Below are 20,914 nucleotides of genomic sequence, written 5' to 3' on the forward strand. Positions count from 1 at the left end.
TTCCTCAGTCAGGCCCTGGATCAAAAATCCAATGGACCTGTGATGAGCAAAACTGAGAATTCCTGTCCGAAGATTGACTAATTCTTAATTCTGTTTTCATTAGGGCGATTGTTGGATATGCATGGAGCTCATGTCTACCTCATTTGACAAATTCTACAAATATGTATATGGTGCATTAGATGATGTTATCCCAGAGGAGATCTTAGGCAAAATCACATTAGCTGTAAGTAACTTGATACATTTTTTTAATAGCAGCTACCTGTGCATTAGTTTAGTATTTAGTATTAATGTTCTATAATGAAATATAGCATGATTGCATCAATTTAAAGTAAATTAACTTTATTGCTATTTGGTGTCTGCCTAAACTTTTAGCTTGCTGGGAAATGGTTTGTCTCCCTGGGCAACATATTTGTTTATGGAAATAAAATGGGCTATCACTAATGAATTAAGTTCATCAGTGGTATCTGAGCATGGCTAATTCCTGGTGTTGAGGCAATGACTTTTTACTAATACCGTGTCCAGTTACTGGCTGAATTAGCCCTGATTAGCCACTCCAACGTGCTCTCTCTAACTGTTGAAATTATTCTGCACCTTGCATATGAAAGTGTTGATCTCCTCGAGTTGAAGTCTTGGGGAAAATTTTAGATTCAATTTTATCTTAATCAAAGAGAACATTTAACTGACTAATGTTTTATCCTTTATCCTGTTCCTCCTTTGAGATTTAATAATTTGATTTTGTGGCTCAAAAAATTAATGAAATATCTTTAACTTGAGAAATAGGGAGTATGATAAAAATGACTATGTCAGATTCTCCATAACTGCTTTGAGATTGACACATCGTCAGTATTTGCACAAAACCTTTTTACTACGGACTTCTCATTGAATAACTTAATCTTGTTGGAGGTCAGTTCCTAACTTTAGTTCACTATGGAACTTCCCATCCTTTTTTTGTGACGATTTAAAGATTTTCATAAGCTATCACATTCTCAACTGTTTTTCATGTGTGCTCATGGAGGTATGAGGTGAACATTTTTGGATAAAACTGTATTTCTGCATCATTTAATTCTCTCCTAGTTTACCAGTGATGCATTTTATGGACAAACTGCATTACTAGCATCACAAATCATTACGCTGAACTATCTATTTAATATAAATAAACATGTTTTAAAGATACATAATGTAAGTACATATTATGTACATCTCGTTTGCTTGACTGAGAAAGTTTCAAGCTATTTTTAGCATGGGCACAACAAATATTCTAATTTGCTAAAACAATTAATTTCCCTCTTTTAAATAAATGGAGGAAAGATATTGTGACTAACCTATTAATATTCCAATGCCTGCGGAATTTAGAGAATTTTTGATAGTGTTTTCCAGCTAGATTGGGTGTTTCGAGAAAGGTCATATTTATTTGATTTTGGCAATAGTGACTTTATTAAAACTGGTTGGAAATTGGATTCTGCAGCAATATTATATTCATGCTAATGGGAATTTTTTCAGCCTGAATGTAAACCAGTGTGCATAAAGTCTACATGCATCTGTTATTTTCCAGACTGTGAAAGCACTTAACTACTTAAAAGAAAACTTGAAAATAATTCACCGAGGTAAGAGTCCAAGCTGTTTAAGTAACAAAAATGTTTTCATGTTATTTTTCTGTCAGTACCTATGAAAATATGCAGGGTTAGCATAATACGTAATAAAATAAATATCTAGATTTCTTTGTAATGTTTGATTTGATATGGTAAATAGTGGAAACACAACATCAATCAGTTGTAAAATAGAAATCATTTTTTTAAAGTTGATTTCCAGCAGAGGAAGACTCTGGGTACGAGACCAAATCTGCCATTTTTCTTTGTGGGTGAACTGCAGCTGTGTACGCTTGCCCATATGTTGCTTATGTAACAGTGACAGGCATGTAAGACTCCCTAATACATCTGTCATTCCAATCACTGGAGGAAGTTGGAACAGTCTAGTTAAAGATGTTTCAACCGCTCCAACAAACAATTCTTTGCTTTTAAAAAAAAAAGACAATTCTAAAATGACAGTACACCAAAAACGAATTGGATATTTTAAGGGTGTTATTTTAATACTCATTAATAGCATATCCCCTCCACCTTGTTGTCCCATTGGTGCATGTGAGCTGTTCTCTGATGTGTTAACAATCATGATATAATTCAAAAATATTGCGAAGTCAACAGAAAGAGAAAAAGTTAGATGTTAAATGTGTGATATGAGATCAGATAATTCTACATAGCCCATTGATTGAAAATGGCCAATTTATACATCTGCATCACATCAAATTATAGATTTTGCACACAGCCTTTGGAGAAGCTCCGGTTTCATCGTTTGCCTAGTATTGATTTTGCATTGCTATTATAAGCAAATAGTATTTATTACCCTCTTCCACTGGATATTTGAATAACTGTAACACTTGTATTCCACACAGAGAAGAATTTTAATTCAACTTGAAAATATCTCTGTGTTGTAACTTCACCAGATTGGCATCTCATTATTTATCTATGCCTGGTGCTGTTCCTAGCTTGGTCTCCTACACCACACTGAATCAGGGTTGGTCCCCTGGCTTGATGGTAACAGTAGAATGAGGGATATGCTAGGCCATGAGGTTACAAATTGTGGTGGAGTACAATTCTGCTACTACTGATGGACCACACTCTCATGGATGTTCAGTGTTGAGCTGCTAGATCCGTTCTGAACATATCCCCTTCAGCATATCGGCAGTGCCACAGAGTCCTCTGTATGAGGACAGGACTTCTCCTGCAAGGACTGTGTAGTGGTCACTCCGACCAATACTAGTGGGAGGTTCTCAGTCATGTGCACAGTTTCACTAAGAACATAGAACGATACAGCGCAGTACAGGCCCTTCGGCCCTCGATGTTGCACCGACATGGAAAAAAAACTAAAGGCCATCTAACCTACACTATGCCCTTATCATCCATATGCTTATCCAATAAATTTTTAAATGCCCTCAATGTTGGCGAGTTCACTACTGTTGCAGGTAGGGCATTCCACGGCCTCACCACCCTTTGCGTAAAAAACCCACCTCTGACCTCTGTCCTATATCTATTACCCCTCAATTTAAGGCTATGTCCCCTCGTGCTAGCCACCTCCATCCGCGGGAGAAGGCTCTCGCTGTCCACCCTATCTAACCCTCTGATCATTTTGTATGCCTCTATTAAGTCACCTCTTAACCTTCTTCTCTCTAACGAAAACAACCTCAAGTCCATCACCTGTTCCAAAGCTTCCACGTCCTTCCTATAATGAGGCAACCAGAACTGTACGCAATACTCCAAATGCGGCCGTACTAGAGTTTTGTACAACTGCAACATGACCTCATGGCTCCGGAACTCAATCCCTCTACCAATAAAGGCCAACACACCATAGGCCTTCTTCACAACCCTATCAACCTGGGTGGCAACTTTCAGGGATCTATGTACATGGACACCGAGATCCCTCTGCTCATCCACACTACCAAGAATTTTACCATTAGCCAAATATTCCGCATTCCTGTTATTCTTTCCAGAGTGAATCACCTCACACTTCTCCACATTAAACTCCATTTGCCACCTCTCAGCCCAGCTCTGTAGCTTATCTATGTCCCTCTGTAACCTGCAACATCCTTCCGCACTGTCTACAACTCCACCGACTTTAGTGTCATCTGCAAATTTACTCACCCATCCTTCTGCGCCCTCCTCTAGGTCATTTATAAAAATGACAAACAGCAACAGCCCCAGAACAGATCCTTGTGGTACGCCACTCGTAACTGAACTCCATTCTGAACATTTCCCATCAACTACCACTCTCTGTCTTCTTTCAACTAGCCAATTTCTGATCCACATCTCTAAATCACTCTCAATCCCCAGCCTCCGTATTTTCTGCAGTAGCCGACCGTGGGGAACCTTATCAAACGCTTTACTGAAATCCATATACACCACATCAACTGCTCTACCCTCGTCTACCTGTTCAGTCACCTTCTCAAAGAACTCGATAAGGTTTGTGAGGCATGACCTACCCTTCACAAAACCATGCTGACTATCCCTAATCATATTATTCCTATCTAGATGATTATAAATCGTATCTTTTATAATCCTCTCCAAGACTTTACCCACCACAGACGTTAGGCTCACCGGCCTATAGTTACCGGGGTTATCTCTACTCCCCTTCTTGAACAAAGGGACCACATTTGCTATCCTCCAGTCCTCTGGCACTATTCCTGTAGCCAATGATGACCTAAAAATCAAAGCCAAAGGCTCAGCAATCTCTTCCCTGGCTTCCCAGAGAATCCTAGGATAAATCCCATCCAGCCCCGGGGACTTATCTATTTTCACCTTGTCCAGAATTGCCAACACTTCTTCCCTACGCACCTCAATGCCATCTATTCTAATAGCCTGGGTCTCAGCATTCTCCTCCACAATATTATCTTTTTCTTGAGTGAATACTGCCGAAAAGTATTCATTTAGTATCTCGCTTATCTCCTCAGCCTCAAAAACACAACTTCCCACCACTGTCCTTGACTGGCCCTACTCTTACCCTAGTCATTCTTTTATTCCTGACATACCTATAGAAAGCTTTTGGGTTTTCCTTGATCCTACCTGCCAAAGACTTCTCATGTCCCCTCCTTGCTCGTCTCAGCTCTCTCTTTAGATCCTTCCTCGCTTCCTTGTAACTATCAAGCGCCCCAACTGAAACTTCACGCCTCATCTTCACATAGGCCTCCTTCTTCCTCTTAACAAGAGATTCCACTTCTTTGGTAAACCACGGTTCCCTCGCTCGACCCCTTCCTCCCTGCCTGACTGGTACGTACTTATCAAGAACATGCAATAGCTGTTCCTTGAACAAGCTCCACATATCCAGTGTACCCAACCCTTGCAGCCTACTTCTCCAACCAACACATCCTAAGTCATGTCTAATGGCATCATAATTGCCCTTCCCCCAGCTATAACTCTTGCCCTGCGGGGTATACTTATCCCTTTCCATCACTAACGTAAAGGTCACCGAATTGTGGTCACTGTCTCCAAAGTGCTCACCTACCTCCAGATCTAACACCTGGCCTGGTTCATTACCCAAAACCAAATCCAATGTGGCCTCGCCTCTTGTTGGCCTGTCAACATATTGTGTCAGGAAACCCTCCTGCACACATTGTACAAAGAATGACCCATCTAATGTACTCGAACTATATCTTTTCCAGTCAATATTTGGAAAGTTAAAGTCTCCCATAACAACTACCCTGTTACTTTCGCTCTTTTCCAGAATCATCTTCGCCATCCTTTCCTCTACATCCCTAGAACTATTAGGTGGCCTATAGAAAACTCCCAATAGGGTGACCTCTCCTTTCCTGTTTCTAACCTCAGCCCATACTACCTCAGAAGAAGAGTCCCCATCTAGCATCCTTTCCGCCACCGTAATACTGTCCTTGACTAGCAGCGCCACACCTCCCCCTCTTTTGCCCCCCTCTCTGAGCTTACTAAAACACCTAAACCCCGGAACCTGCAACAACCATTCCTGTCCCTGCTCTATCCATGTCTCTGAAATGGCCACAACATCGAAGTCCCAAGTACCAACCCATGCTGCCAGTTCCCCTACCTTATTTCGTATACTCCTGGCATTGAAGTAGACACACTTCAAACCACCTACCTGAACACTGGCACCCTCCTGCAAAGTCAAATCTGTGCTCCTGACCTCTATACTCTCAATCTCCCGTACCCCAAAACTACAATCCAGGTTCCCATGCCCCTGCTGAATTAGTTTAAACCCCCCCAAAGAGCACTAACAAATCTCCCCCCCAGGATATTGGTGCCCCTCAGGTTCAGATGTAGATCATCCTGTCTATAGAGGTCCCACCTTCCCCAGAAAGAGCCCCAGTTATCCAGAAATCTGAATCCCTCCCGCCTGCACCATCCCTGTAGCCACGTGTTTAATTGCTCTCTGTCCCTATTCCTCATCTCACTATCACGTGGCACGGGCAACAACCCAGAGATAACAACTCTGTTTGTTCTCGCTCTGAGCTTCCATCCTAGCTCCCTAAAGGCCTGCCTGACATCCTTATCCCCTTTCCTACCTATGTCGTTAGTGCCAATGTGGACTACGACTTGGGGCTGCTCCCCCTCCCCCTTAAGGACCCGGAAAACACGATCCGAGACATCACGTACCCTTGCACCTGGGAGGCAACATACCAAACGTGAGTCTCTCTCGCTCCCACAAAATCTCCTATCTGTGCCCCTAACTTGTAGATGTTGAAGTTGAACAGATTTGTGAGTGTTGCTGGAGAAGATGGTTTGAGCCCTGGAGAATCTCTGAGGAACTAAGTATGATTGCATAAACTAAGTAAAGGTCCAAGTGTTTTAGTAATTACTATAGAGTAACTTACCGCTAGCCTGTGTTGTTTCCTGCATAAATGTAGCATTCTGTTTCTCATTATTGGATGGGTTAAGTGAAACCTACAGCAGAATAACAAAGACCAATTATTAACCTAATATTTTAACACAATGTATCTTCAAGTCCCGAAAGACATGCCTGTTAGCTGACGTTTTGTGTTCTTTGTAAAAGTCTTAATGCATTATAGTAACATGTTCGTTTTGATTTCATTGCAGATATCAAGCCTTCCAATATTCTTATGGACAGGAATGGCAATATTAAGCTCTGTGATTTTGGTATCAGTGGACAACTAGTAGACTCTATTGCCAAAACAAGGGATGCAGGATGCCGACCATACATGGCAGTAAGGCAATAGTATTTGCTTTTCAGTTTTTAAATGTTTTTAATGTGTTTTCACATTTTGCATTTCACAACTCGTATGTTATATGTTAACACTTTACATAACTGTGACGACCAGAGAGAAAGAAAAAGAAACAAACAAACAAAAATGAGCAAGAAATAATAGGAGGTAATAAGACAGGCAGATGGTCATCCAGATATTTACATACAATTGCTTTCCATCCGGCTGTGGCCGTGTCTCCCCTTTGAACGGAGTATAATTTCCAGTTTGGCCCGGGTGCGTATTTACAGATGTCTATCTACAGTTTTAGTCGCTTCTCCTTCTCGATTTCCTTGTGTGTCCTCACCCGCTTCCCCCCTCTTTCATTTACATCTCTATCCCGTGACTTGCTTGTGTCCCCCTCCCTTACTCTGTTGGTTGCTGACTATGACCAGATCCTGGAACAAGTTGGTGAACAGTTTCCACATCCTGTGGAAGCCTTATTCCGACCTGCAGATGGCAAATGTTATTTTCACTAGTTTGGGAAATCCAGCTTGGTTGGACAGCCAGTCTGCAGCTTGGGTGGTGCTGCCGATCGCCAGCCGAGCAGATTCTCTGGCGGTCAGGGAGGAAAAGGCTAGGTGTTTCTCTCTCTCTCTCTCTCTCTCTCTCTCTCTCTCTCTCTCTCTCTCTCTCTCTCTCTCCCCCCCCCCCCCCCAAAAAAAACATGAATTCAAAAAAGGCCATTCAGTACCCGGCAAGTCTGGGGCAGGCCCAGGACGTGTGGTTGGCTTGGCCTCCTGTACTCCAGAAAGCACCTATTCATTCAGGTTCTGGTTAGGTGCGCTCTGTGCACCAGCTTTAGCTACGTTAGGCTGAGCGCAGCTCATGTGGAGGTGGCGTTCGCCCTATGCAGTGCTTCTATCCTGAGTCCTCCCCCTTTTTCTATGCCTAGTTCCTCCTCCCATTTCTCTGTCGTCTCTGTCCAGGGGGGAGCGTACCTCCTCCAACAGTCGCCATACAGGGCCTCATAGTTTCCCTTCACTAGGTCGCCCGCGTCCAGCAATTCTTCGACTAACAAATGTCGTGGTATCTGGGGGTCCATCGCCATTTCCTTATGGAGGAATTTTTTTACCTGTATGTGTCTTAGCTCATTTCCTTTGGCAACTGGAACCTCTCTGAGTTCCCCTGGGTTGCTACTCTGTCATTCATGTGCATGTCCCTAATCGTCAGTGTCCCCTCGCCCTGTCTCCCACTTAGAATCATAGAATTTACAGTGCAGAAGGAGAACATTCGGCCCATCTAGTCCGCACCGGCCCTTGGAAAGAGCACCCTACCCACGGCCACACGTCTACCCTATCCCAGTAACCCCACCTTTCCTTTTTGGACACTAAGGGCAATTTAGCATGGCCAATCTACCTAACCTGCACATTTTTGGACTGTGGGAGAAAACCGGAGCACCCGGAGGAAACCCACGCAGACACTGGGAGAACGTGCAAACTACACACAGACAGTGACCAAAGTTGGGAATCGAACCTGGGCCTGATCTGTGAAGCAACTATGCTAAACGCTGTGCTACTGTGCCGCCCACTTTTTGAAGATGGTGTCCATTATTGTGGGAGGAAACCTGTAGATGTTGCACATGGGGGCCATGGTGGACTATTCAATTAGGCTGGTGTTGCCTCATCCAGTACCATGTCCAAAGCTTTTCAGGTGTTTTGATCACCAATCTGCGGACTCTTTTAATTAGAAGTTTTGAGCTGTGCAAATATTTTATGATTCAAACGTGTAGTCTGTGTTCCCAAAGGAAAATCCTTGTAATTAAAGGATGTTTAAAATCTTCAAACAGCCACAGCAGGTGATGCCTTCTAAAATTTCCAAACTTTGGAACCTTGCTCCAATGTTTCAGGGAATTTGTAATTGTAGTCTATAATGTCTATTAGAAGTTATATGGAAAGTAAGGATTTAATCATCAATACAGCTGCTTTACAAGAATATGTGTTTGTGGAGGGTTTTCTGAGTGTACATTAGCTTTTAACAGTAATAGCTGCTTTTGTGGTTTGAAAATAAGTATGATACAGGTTTGTTCTAGCTAAATCAATCATTGCATGACTTAAAGATAAACTGTCACTTTTAAAAAAAACTGTTCTTGCTAGCCGTCAAGTTTCCGTGCACTTCCACTTGCCTCGATGTAGTTTGTTGTTGCCTGTTGGTTTGGAAAGGATGTTGATAATTGATTAAATAAAGAGTAATTTGTTCAGATTGTCGAACTGTTATCATGTGGGTAGAAAATTGTTGTTTAAAAAAAATCGATCTGTAACGTGAAATCCTGTGCTCACATTCTGCTTAACCATTTCATCTTTAAAGGCCCATTTTAAGGTGGTTGTTATTTAAATGGAGAGAGACTGCAGAAAGCTATAGCACAAGCTATAGCACAAAATACTTGGGGATCCTTGTTCATGAAACCCAGAAAACCAGCATACAGATGCAGAAGATAATAGAGAAGGCAAATGGAATGCTGGCATTTATTTCCAAGGGGATTGGAGTATTAAAGTAAAGAGGTGTTTCTGCCACTGTACAAGGGACTAGTGAGGCCACATTTCAAATACTAGTGCAGTTTTGGTCCCCTTATTTAAGAATTATATATTATTATTGGAGGCAGTACAGAGGAGGTTAACTAGGATGATCCCGGGTATGGAGGGACTGCCACATGAGGAAAGGTTGAACAGGTTGGGTCTGTGCTTGTTGGGGTTCAGAAGAATGAGAGGTGATATGATTGACCCATATAAGATTTGTAGGGGGATAAGATTCTTAGGGGATTATCAGGGTCAATGTTGGGAGGATGTTTCCACTCCTGGGAGAGTGTAGGCCCAAAGGGCATTGTCACAGAATGAGGGAAGGATTTATTCTGAGTAGTGAATCTCTGAATTCTTTACCCCAGGAAGCTCGGAAGGCTGAGTTCTTTAATGTTTTTGAGGCTGAGATCGATCGTTTTTTGATCAGTCGGGGAATTAAGAATTATGGAAAGAAGACAGGAAAGTGGACTTAGTGAGTGTTAGATCAGCCATGATCCTATTAAATTGCAGAGCAGGCTCGAAGGACTGAATAGCCTACTCCTGTTCCTATTTCATATGTCTCTCACTGCCGCACTTTTGTTTTGTCCTGTTTCATGTACATTTTGCTTGCCTTCATTTCGGATCTTGAGCTTCTGTGTCACAAGTTAGGTAGCATAGTGAAATGAAAATCGCTTATTGTCACAAGTAGGCTTCAAATGAATTTAATGTATTTCATACAAGTTTCTCCAACTAAAATTTCAGTCAAATGTGCTAACTACCTGTCCTTTCTCCTTTCTGTCCTGTCAAAACCCGGATTCCTGCTGTGACTTGGAACCTGGAGCTAGCTTTAGATTTCTTGAGCACTTCTGAAAACATTAAGTGATGTTTAAAAAAAATGAATAGCTTTTAAGAAAGTTAAAAACAGAAACATTTGGAAATAATTCAGGTCAGGCAGCACCTAGGGGTAGAGAAACAGTTGACATTTCAAGTTGATGTCTTCCCAACAGAACTGAAAGAAGTTGAGGATGCAGCAGTTTTAAGCTAGTGAAGGAGGGGATGAAAGAACAACAAGGAATGTCTGATCCGATGAAGGCAGGATTAAATGACAACAGGATGATGGTGTAAGGCAAAAGAGGGTTTTATTGGGACAAGTAAGATAGGTGCAGAGGAGCTGTAAATGGAAACAGAACCATTAAAAGCACCTGTTGTCTGAAAAAATGGAGCAGTGGTCATAATGTGAAGTTAGTGAATTTGCTGTCAAGTTAAGAATTTGTAAAGTGCCTAATTGAATAATGAGGTGCTGTCCTCGAACTTCTGTTAAGCTTACATGGAAAAGTATAGGAGACCAAGAACAGGGATAGGACAAAGAATTAAAATGGCAGGCAACCAGAAGCCCAGGGTCAGGTGTGTGGACTGAATGTAGGTGTTCAGCAAAGCAATTATCTAGACTGTGTTTGGCCTACTTGTTGTGTATGAGAAAGAATTGTGAGTAGAAAATATAGTATACTAAATTGAAGCAAATAAAAGTAACTTTATTGGATTGTCGGGGAGGAATATTTAGGGTCCTGGACGGTGGAAAGGGAGACGTTGGAAGGGATGAGTTACCTCTCCTGTGCTTGCATCAGAAGATGCCGTAACAAAGGAGCAGATATTGTGGGTGATAGAAGCATGAACCAGAGCGTCTTCAAGGGAACAGTCAATTTGGAATGCTGGAGAGGAAGATGTGCTTGGTGCAGACTGGCAGAAGATGATCTACTGAATGTGGAGGCAGGTTTGGCCCTATGTGGTTCTGGGGAAGAAAGGATGTGCATGAAATAAGGCAGACACAGTCAAAGCCCTGTCACCTATTGGAGGGGGATCTACAGTTCAGCCAAGAGGATGACTTACCTGAAGCACTGGTGTGGAAGATAGCATTGCCAGAACAGGTGTGATGGAGAAACTGGAGAAACAAATGAAAAGTATTTGGCACAAGTGAGACGAGAGGAAAAGTAACAAAGGCAACTATTGTAATTGATTGGTTTTCTAGTAGATGCTGGTCAGCAGAATTCCCCAGAAATGGAGATAGAGAATTCCAGCAAGGGAAATGTTAGGAGATTGGTCACGTGGAGACAAAGGAGTGATGGAAATTGGAAGCATAGCTGAAGCGGTTTTCCAGCTTGGGGTGAGAGCAGAAAGCTACAATGTAATTGTCAATGTAGTGGAAAAAGATGAGGACCCAAGCATGATGGGAGCAAAGAAACCAACTTGACCTGGCATCTCTGTCCTGATAGAATACACTAAACTGGTGTATTCTCTGATTTGTCATGAGCAATGTCATGGGACAATCATAGAATCCCTACAGGCAGAATGAGGCCCATCGAGCCTGTGTCAACCCTCTGCTAGAACACACTACCTCAGCCCAATCCCCAAAACCCCACCTAACATTTGGACACTAAGGGACAATTCAGCATGGCCAATACACCATACCTGCAAATCTTTGGACTTTCAGATGAAGTGTTAAGTTGACGCCCTGTCAGGCAGGCAAAAATGTTTCCATGACACTATTTTTGAATTAACATTTATTCATCAAGAAATGTTCAATTTTGCCACCTGTTGTTTGTTTTCTACTTCCATGAGATGAGTGCCATTAGCAAGGCTAATGTTTATGGCCCATCCTTTAAAGATAAATGGAAAAAGAAAGGACATTAAAAATGTGTTTTTTAATCTGCTGGAGTATTTGTTTGAAGTGATTTAAGCCTAGATCTAAGTAAAATTTGAATTATTGCCTTCCTGCTGATAGTGATCCAAATTCAAATTTAAAACCTTGTTTACTGAGGTATTTAACCATTCACAGATAAAGCAAAATGTATAAAATCTTGAAAATTCAATTTGAACTTTTGAATATATTATGCTATATTTTTTGCTAATTTATTGACTGGTACAGGTTCGGAGGGCCGAAGGGCCTGTTCCTGTGCAAAATGCTGTCATTTGAGCTGGCAGCCCCAGTATTACTGCACAGGCCTAATTTGGGAATTATGGCAGTGGATTTGGGAAAACACTGATCAAGGGGAAACCTGAAATCTTTATGCAGCTTTTTGCAAGTTTTAGTGCACTTGTACATTGCAGGACTCTATTTAAATGTCAATAGGAAGAGAGGACTTTTTGACTTGCCTGACCTCTACATGGAACACAAAAAATTGGTTCCCAGGTGCAGTAAGAGGCCAAGGTTTGACCTGCTTGTGTTGGCAGAAGCAGGAGCATTGTGACCTTGTTACTGTGGGTTTCAGTGTAAACGTGCCTTCAGGCATTAAGTGGAGACCAAGGGTTGCAAAATATACACACAAATAAATAACGTACGTGCCCCAAAAAAACAAGAAATAAGATTGTGAGCTGGAGTTGCGTGCAAATTACTTTTAATTTTCCTGGAACAGTATTTTGTGGGTAAATTGTCAAAAGAAAATACTGCAGTTCCTCTTTCCATCACTGCTTAGGAGCTAGTGAAGGAACTCTATTGTTGCGTCACATGGCCTAATTAGAAAATGACCTTGTGTTGAAATGTTACTGCTTTGTTACTGGTTTAATACTGAAATTACAGGTAGGGAGTACTTTTCCGTTCGTCTTTCATGACGTCTCAAGTTTTTGTTGTTAGCTGTTTACTTTTTTTGCCCAGCTTGTGTCTCCATGACAACAATAAATCACAAGGTCTCTGGTTGTTGCATCAGAAACTTCAGTGAAGCTATCGTAAAAACAAGCTGATAGCAAATGAAACTGTGTTCATGGTGTACTCATGGGGCTGTAAACATTTAATTAACAAATCACCACTTATCTTGTACTGTCACTGTGTCCCCAAACTTTGACCCTAAGACTGGATCAGCAGTCTTTTCAGTTTGTTGTGTGTGAGGGAATATGGAAAAAGTAACTGCAGCTCTCTGCATTGCACTAAATTGTAAATCATGTTTATAATGGTTATGTTTCGGCGACCGGTTGCCTATGATCTTTTGGATCTTGCACCTTGTTTGTCCTGTCTTCTCTCCCCATATAAACAATGGAAATCTTTCTTGTCTACCCCTAACAATAAAGTTGTGGAAATCAACGTTTTCCACTCTTAAATTTGTATGCAATTTAAGTTCCGTTTCCCTCCATTTGACCCAACTGAAGTACATGATTTGGATCTCTACTCAATCCATTTCAACAATGTCTAACTTGTGTATTGTTCATGAATGACAGCTTCCTCCAGAAAAAGCTCATATACAGCAAGTATCAGATTAATCACAGTTGACGTACCCCGTTAACTTGAGAATTAATGAGCGTGGTGTGCATAATCTCATAGTATGTCCATTTCATAAGCCCTTAGTACTGGATGGTTTGAAGTTGATAGTATATTGGATCCCAAAAGGTGTCTTGAAAAGAAAATGGAAATTTCACCTTGCTGTTGCATTCAGTCTCAGGGTGAATTGTGGTAAAGTAGAGGAGTCTTTCCTTGCTGCAGCTGTATTTAAATAAATGAAAACGTGATGTTACAGTCTAACAGTTCCTTTAGAACTAAAGAAATTTTCACGTGTACTATTAATCATGTTCAGATTGCCTTATTTCCCAAGAGCTATAAGAAGCTTTCCAGTGCTTTTAAACAGCTGGCATTTAATCAGAATATATACATGAGGAAAATAGGACTATATATGGAGAGGGTGAAGTGGACAGAAAGAAAAGGAAGGGAATTTCAGTGCATTGATGCATTGAGAAGACGCAGCAACCTCCGGTTGCTTCTCTGGTATTTGCCAAGTTGTCAACCTTGGGCTGCATTTTTCTTTTCCACTCTGCGTTTGTTTTCAGCAGTAGGGCATGAAAAAGAGGATGGGTTCCTACCGCCCTGCGCTAACTGCCATAATATGGGGAATGGGCAGGATGCCAAAATCAGCAGCCCACCTGCCTTATTTAAATAGGCAATCAAGGGTCAATTAGTCTCGTTACCAAGCCAATTGGCCCTGATAATATGCTGCCCTTGTCATTAAACGTTTGGCGTGAGCATTCGGGCGTGAGTGGGCAGCTTGATTTTTTTTTTTAAAGCTCTTCAAAGTGTAAGAAGGAAATTTCTATCTTTGGGGCTTCTCTTTACAGATTGGGCCCACGCCCCACTTACCCAAACACCCAAACTCTCCCTGTCTAATACACTTGCCTCCTCTTGCAGTCCCAGCAGCGCCAACAAACTGACTCTTGGCACTGATTGGATGGCCAACAGCTCCTGAGGGCTGAACATCTTCCCAAGTTAGGGGCAGAAGTCCCACTCGGCCCTTGTTTAGCCTGTCCGCAGGAACGGGCTGGCTCCATGCTGACTTTGTTACTGGGGGCGATTTGGGGCAAGCCATCTGCATCACCCGCCACCCTCGGTAATATTCAGCCCCTTGTCTTTGGTAGCAATGTTGCCGTTGGCTTTAGTGTTATTCTACAAGGGAGGATAAACAATTGATGGATGATCATTCCTGTTGCTGACTTTTATTCTAAGTAGAAGCACCCAAAAATTGCTTAAAAATTGAGAAATGCTGGTTTCGATTTTAAAATGATTACTCCTGGTACTGCCGTTTTGAATGGTAGACCGTATCTGCATTGTTATTTTGGTGGATTTAAATAAGAAGTTCAAAATCCCTTTTCAATACCAGCAACTAGTATTGACACTTTTTGTTTTTGGTACTGTCAGGAGTTTGTGCTGTACTTCCAGTGGACTTTAACTCTGTTTGCTCTCCTTGACTAATTAATTAAGCATATATCATGTTTTGTGACTGACCAAATGTTCCACAACATAGAACATACAGTGCAGAAAGAGGCCATTCGGCCCATCGAGTCTGCACCAACCCACTTAAGCCTTCACTTCCACCCTATCCGTGTAACCCAATAACCCCTCCTAACCTTTTTTTGGACACTAACTGCACTGACCCACTTAAGCCTTCACTTCCACCCTATGCCCGTGACCCAATAACCCCTCTCAACCTTTTTTTCTGGGCACTACGAGCAATTTAGCATGGCCAATCCACCCATCCTGCACTTCTTTGGACTGTGGGAGGAAACCGGAGCAACCTGAGGAATACCACACCAACACGGGGAGAACGTGCAGACTCCACACAGACAGAGACCCAGCGGGGAATTGAACCTGGGACCCTGGCGCTGTGAAGCCACAATGATAACCACTGTGCTACCTTGCTGCCCCACTGTGCTACCGTGCTGAAAGAGAATCAACCAGTGCGTTCAATTAGCATATTAGTGTCAAAACAGGAATGCCAAATATTGTGAACTTTACAAAATTTCTAAATGAGGTAATATTGAAACAGTTAATGTACCTGAGTGTTGTACACTATAAAAATCCTACTTGTCACTGTCCTCATGATGGAGGCATATTCTGTACTGTACAAAGTATTTTTAAAGTATGCAGACCGAGGCTTGGATTAACGGTTGACGTCCTTTGCTTTCCTATCTAAATTTGGTAGCCTTTCAACTGATGGTCATTCTGGTGTTTGTATTTGTGCCTAATAAACACATCACTTCACATTCATTATGCAATTTGGTCTTTCCCAGTCCAAGTGAGCTCAGGAAAAAGGCATGTGGCTTCCATCGTAATATGGTACTTCCTGTTTGATACAATAACAGTTTCTATCCTGGATTAGTCTTTGTTTTAGCAGTCTCTACCAGTGTGGAAATGAAAATTCATTATTTACACGTGAAAAAGTATGGTGAAAATTGGATTTTTCTTGGCTAATTAATATAAACTAAATATTTTAAATGGATCCGTATTCCTGGGTCATAAAGTAAAACAAGGAATTCTGTTAATTATTTCTAGATCACCTTGTGACATGCAATATATACAATACTTTGCTAATGTTTTTTCACCTTTACTGGAAGAACTGTATCTTCAGATGAAGCCAAAACCAGCTTTGAATTTACTAAGTGTAGACATGACCTAAGCTTTGGAACTAAGTGCTTTAGTGTGGGCCAGCACCAACTGATGTAATGTTCTAAGTTTAGGCAGTAAAAGCCCTAAACTGAGGTGACATCATTGGCTCTATTCAACTTCTGAATGAGTGAGCTGAGGTATTTTTTCATCTTGAACTACTCGAGTATTAAGGTGACATCATTGGCATCCCTTTGATAAAGTGGATTTTGCTCACAGCATAGGCATTTTAGGAATTGCTATGTACTCTGGTGATGTCAGCAGTGTGGACTATAGCCATGCTGCCTTCAGTTGCTGTGGAAAAATTGTAGCAGCCACGCTGCCTTCAGTTGCTGTGGAAAAACTGGCATTGACTGCCAATAGATATTTGTGTGTTCACCTGAACCTCTGAAAACGTGTGATAAATTACTTCAGAAATAGTTTTGACAGTACAACTAAATGTTTACGAATGTATCAAATATTAAATTAATTGCGATCCGTCCAGAATATTGTTCTAAAACTTTAAGCATGACAGGGTGCTAGAATCTAAGGTCCAAAATACAAAGATCTTGCAAAGTAAATTTAATTTACAAAATGCAAAAAGGTGACAAGTGTCTTTGAGAAGTATCCCAGAGTGTCTTAAGAAGTACCCCAAAGTGTATTGTGAAGTATCCCAGACAAGGTAATAGAGATGTAAGCTTCAGGCACACCAGTCAGATGCTAGACTTGAGCAACTGGGCTCTTTTCAAAGGAATTAGGAGCAATTCAACCCCTCGCGCCTGCTCCACATCCAATCAGATCATGGCTGATCTCTTCCTTTTCAACTTCACTTTTTCTTGTATTAACTAGACTGTCATCCAGCTTACATTCAGTTTGTTGACATTACAAGGGGTTGCTTAAAAGTGAGTCAATCTTTTAAACTTTCAGCAAACAGACAGCCATTTAATCATCATCCCAAGTGAAGACAGTTGCTGTTATATTGAAGAAATTAGTTTTAAAAAGTTGTGTATGCTAAAAAGCATAACCTGATTGTAGATTTTTAATAACACCCATAAACAATTTCTTTATAAATGTACGGGGATAAGAAAATAAAGTTATTCTCTATAAGCAACAAATTGCATTTATATAGTAGTATTCTCAAGACTCTGTCCTATTGAATTTTAAAAGGAATTGGAGAGTACTGTGCAGGAGATGAGCAAATGTAAAGGGTGACCAGAAGAGGAAGATTTTGAGGAGGTCTTTGAAGGTTTGGGGGAAATTAAAATTTGGATTTAGGAAAAGAATTAAAAAGAATAGTGGCTAACAGCTCTCCTGTCTATGGTGGAACAAGATAGAGGAAATCTAGCCTGAATGAAAAAACTGGTACTGGTTTGGAGAAGATCGTGCAGATATGGTCGAATTGAGGGTCTGGAGGAGCAGGTTTGAAAATAAGTACGCAAGTTTTAAGTCAATTCACTGAAAAGAGCAGCGACCACATGTTGGCAAGGGCACATGTATGGTAGGATTATATTTGTTACTGATACAATAACAGTATAAAATGCATAACAGTATAAAATGAATAAAAGTCACAGAACATTGGGTAACTTGAAACATATGTCAGGTACAGTTCAGGGGTTGGCGAAGAATGTTTTTGGACCCAACTGAATCTCAGGGTGGCAAAGGTGTGAATGCCTGTTTTGATACTGATTGGATGAGGCAGAAGAGTGATGATGTGGAAGTGGAATTGTGGTTTTGGTGATGGTGGGGTCCGAAGCTAAGATCTATGTTGAGCAGGGTACTGTGCAGGTGATGGTGGTGTTGTGGCACTCGCACTGAACTAGTAATCTAGGGACTAGGCCCAGGCTATTGCTCTGGGAACATAATTTCTAATTCCACCATGGCAGGTGGTAAAAATCTGCCATCCGTACCTGGTCCGGCCTACATGTGACTCCAGACGACATAGCAATGTTGTTGACTCTTAAACTGCCCTCTGAAATAATTTGGCAAATCATGCAGTTCAAGGGGAAGTAGCAATGGGCAACAAATGCTGTTGCCTGCTGGTGATGCCCACATCCCATGAAAGAATAAAAAATGAAACATGGGAAGGGTGAGGAGAAAATAAAATTATTCTCATCATCATTATTGCAAGCAACAAATTGCATTTAATAGTACTAGTCACTCTGTCCTGTTGAATGTTACAAGGAATTGAAAAATGGGAATTTGTCAGAGGTCTTGTGAAATGTAAACTGGCTTATCCTGAATAGTGTTGGACATGCAACTGGACAACGTTGCTATTCCAACCATATGGAAGTTTACCTTCCATTAATCATGATGAGTATTTCTAGCCATTTCTAATCTGGTTTACTTAGAGATATTTTGGTCTTCAATCTGTTTTAGATCATCAATTTAAATCAAGATTACTGACCTGATGCACATCGGAACCAGTTACGGACATTAGCCAAAATATGACCCCAGTTAGTACATGCAATTAAATGGAGTACATTTGACTAGTGCAATGAGTCTGATTATTATAATATAAGTGAGATGTATATGCCAGCTTTATGTGAAGGTGATAACTCTGTCACCCCAGTTTCTGTTGATCAGCCTTTCAAACAACCTCTGGCTATCACAATGGCTAACTGGATACAAGGAATTAATCAGCTGACCTGTTGGGAGGCCACAATTAATCTAAAGAGCTTTCAGCGTGCAAGATAGAATGCCACTGAAAGAGGGATCAATGACTACAGTTTGAAAGCCAATTGCATGACCACAACCATCTTTACCATCAGCAGCATAGGGCAGCACAGGCTGCTAAAAGCAGAAAGAAGGAGTCTGCAGAATGGACGAATAATATTACTCTCTGCTATTTTCAAGTTTGGATCCCTTTCTCTGGTATATTGTGGAACACATTAAAGGTAGAGAATTTCAATTGAAAGGAACTTCAAGTACCATAACACCCACTTGGAAAAAGCAGACTATAGTTTAAAAGAGACCATCTCCAGAAATATACATTGGTCACAACCTTGAAAATTCAAGGCCCCCTGAAGAAACATTTGAATGTATACTTTCTCTTTCTTACAGACATTGACTCTTATCAATTCCATCATCTTCACCCCCTGTAGCTTAGTATATTCAATACTAAGGTGTCAACTACTGACTCCTCGAATGCTCTATTTCCCCCTTGATAATGTGGAAATGGGCTTTTACCTCCCATGGTATTGTCATTGTCTGTCTGAGGGTTCTGCGGACTTGAGGACTCCATGATGGGGAATATGCAGCCATTTTAAAAACAGTGTCTTTGCTTGGCCAAAGTCAAAGAACAAAGAACAATACAACACAATAAGAGGCCCTTCGACCCACCAAGCCTGCCAGTCATGATACCAACCTTGGCCAAAACTCTCAGCACTTCCTTGTGCCGTATCCTTCCATACCCTTCCTATCCATGTATTTGTCAAGACGCGTTTTGAATGCCGTTAACGTATCTGATTTCACAAACTCCCCTGGTAACGCATTCCAGGCACTCACCACACTCTGTAAAAACAAAAAAACCTGCCTCGCATATCTCTAAACTTTGCCCCACGGACCTTAAATCTATGCCCCATGGTGACTGACCCCTCCACCCTGGGAAAGAGTGCCTGCCCATCCACTCTATCCATGCCCCTCATAATCTTGTAGACCGCCAATCAGGTCGCCCCTCAACCTCCATTGTTCAATTGAAAACGTCCGAGCCTATTCAGCCTCTCCATGTAGCTAACACCCTCCAGACCAGGTAACATCCTGGTAAACCCCTTCTGCACCCTCTCCAAAGCCTCCACATCCTACTGGTAGTGTGGTAACCAGAATTGTGCGCAATATTCCAAGTGTAGGCGTACCAAGGTTCTATACAACAATAGCATGACTTGCCAGTTTTTATACTCGATGCCCCGTCCAATGAACAGTAAGAAGTCTTACAACACCAGGTTAAAGTCCAATAGGTTTGTTTCAAACACAAGCTTTCAGAGCACTGTTCCTTCCTCAGGTGACCTGAGGAAGGAACAGTGCTCCGAAAGGTCATGTTTGAAACAAACCTGTTGGACTTTAACCTGGTGTTGTAAGACTGCTTACTGTGCTCACCCCAGTCCAACGCCGGCATCTCCACATCATGGCTGTCCAATGAAGGCAAGCATTCCATATGCTTTCTCGACTATCTTGTTCACTTGTGTTGTCACTTTCGAAGATGTGTGGATCTGCATGCCCAAGTCTCTCTGACTTTCTATATTCCCAAGAGTTTTGCCATTTACGATATATTTATGTTTGACCTACCAAACTGCATTACCTCTCATTTGTCTGGATTAAACTGCATTTGCCATTTCTTTGCCCAAGTCTCCAACCTATCCTCTGACGATCCTCAACACCAACCTTGATGTCATCCGCAAACTTGCTAATCAGACCAGTTTTTAAGTCCTTTAAGTTCGATTTATATCTGACGAGCCGATGAAATTGAAGAGGAATATCACACTTGACAACATTTTGGCGACATGGAGGCAGCACGGTGGCGCAGAGGTTAACACTGCTGCCTCAGTGCTGAGGATCCGGGTTCGATCCTGGCCCCGAAGCACTGGCCGTGTGAAGTTTGCACATTCCAGGTCTGCGTGGGTCTCACCCCAACAACCCAAAAAGATGTGCAGGGTAGGTAAATTGGCCATGCTAAATTGCCCTTAATTGGAAAAAAAGAATTGGGTACTTTTTTAAAAATAAATTTATTATGGTGACATAAGGCACCTTGTTCATGAT

General features: G+C 41.6%; 1 protein-coding gene across 2 annotated transcripts in view; it reads left to right on the forward strand.

Annotated features, from left to right (window-relative positions):
* map2k4a (mitogen-activated protein kinase kinase 4a) overlaps positions 1-20,914 on the forward strand; it is a 213,090-nt gene that overhangs the window by 153,965 nt on the left and 38,211 nt on the right. For both annotated transcript variants that reach the window (XM_038778177.1, XM_038778178.1), the window contains 3 exons: positions 104-223; positions 1,553-1,604; positions 6,609-6,736. In XM_038778177.1, the coding sequence (XP_038634105.1) occupies positions 104-223; positions 1,553-1,604; positions 6,609-6,736 (300 nt within the window). The remainder of the gene's footprint in view (positions 1-103; positions 224-1,552; positions 1,605-6,608; positions 6,737-20,914) is intronic.

Source organism: Scyliorhinus canicula, chromosome 18 (genome assembly GCF_902713615.1).
Source record: "Scyliorhinus canicula chromosome 18, sScyCan1.1, whole genome shotgun sequence".
Classification (NCBI taxonomy): Eukaryota; Metazoa; Chordata; class Chondrichthyes; order Carcharhiniformes; family Scyliorhinidae; genus Scyliorhinus; species Scyliorhinus canicula.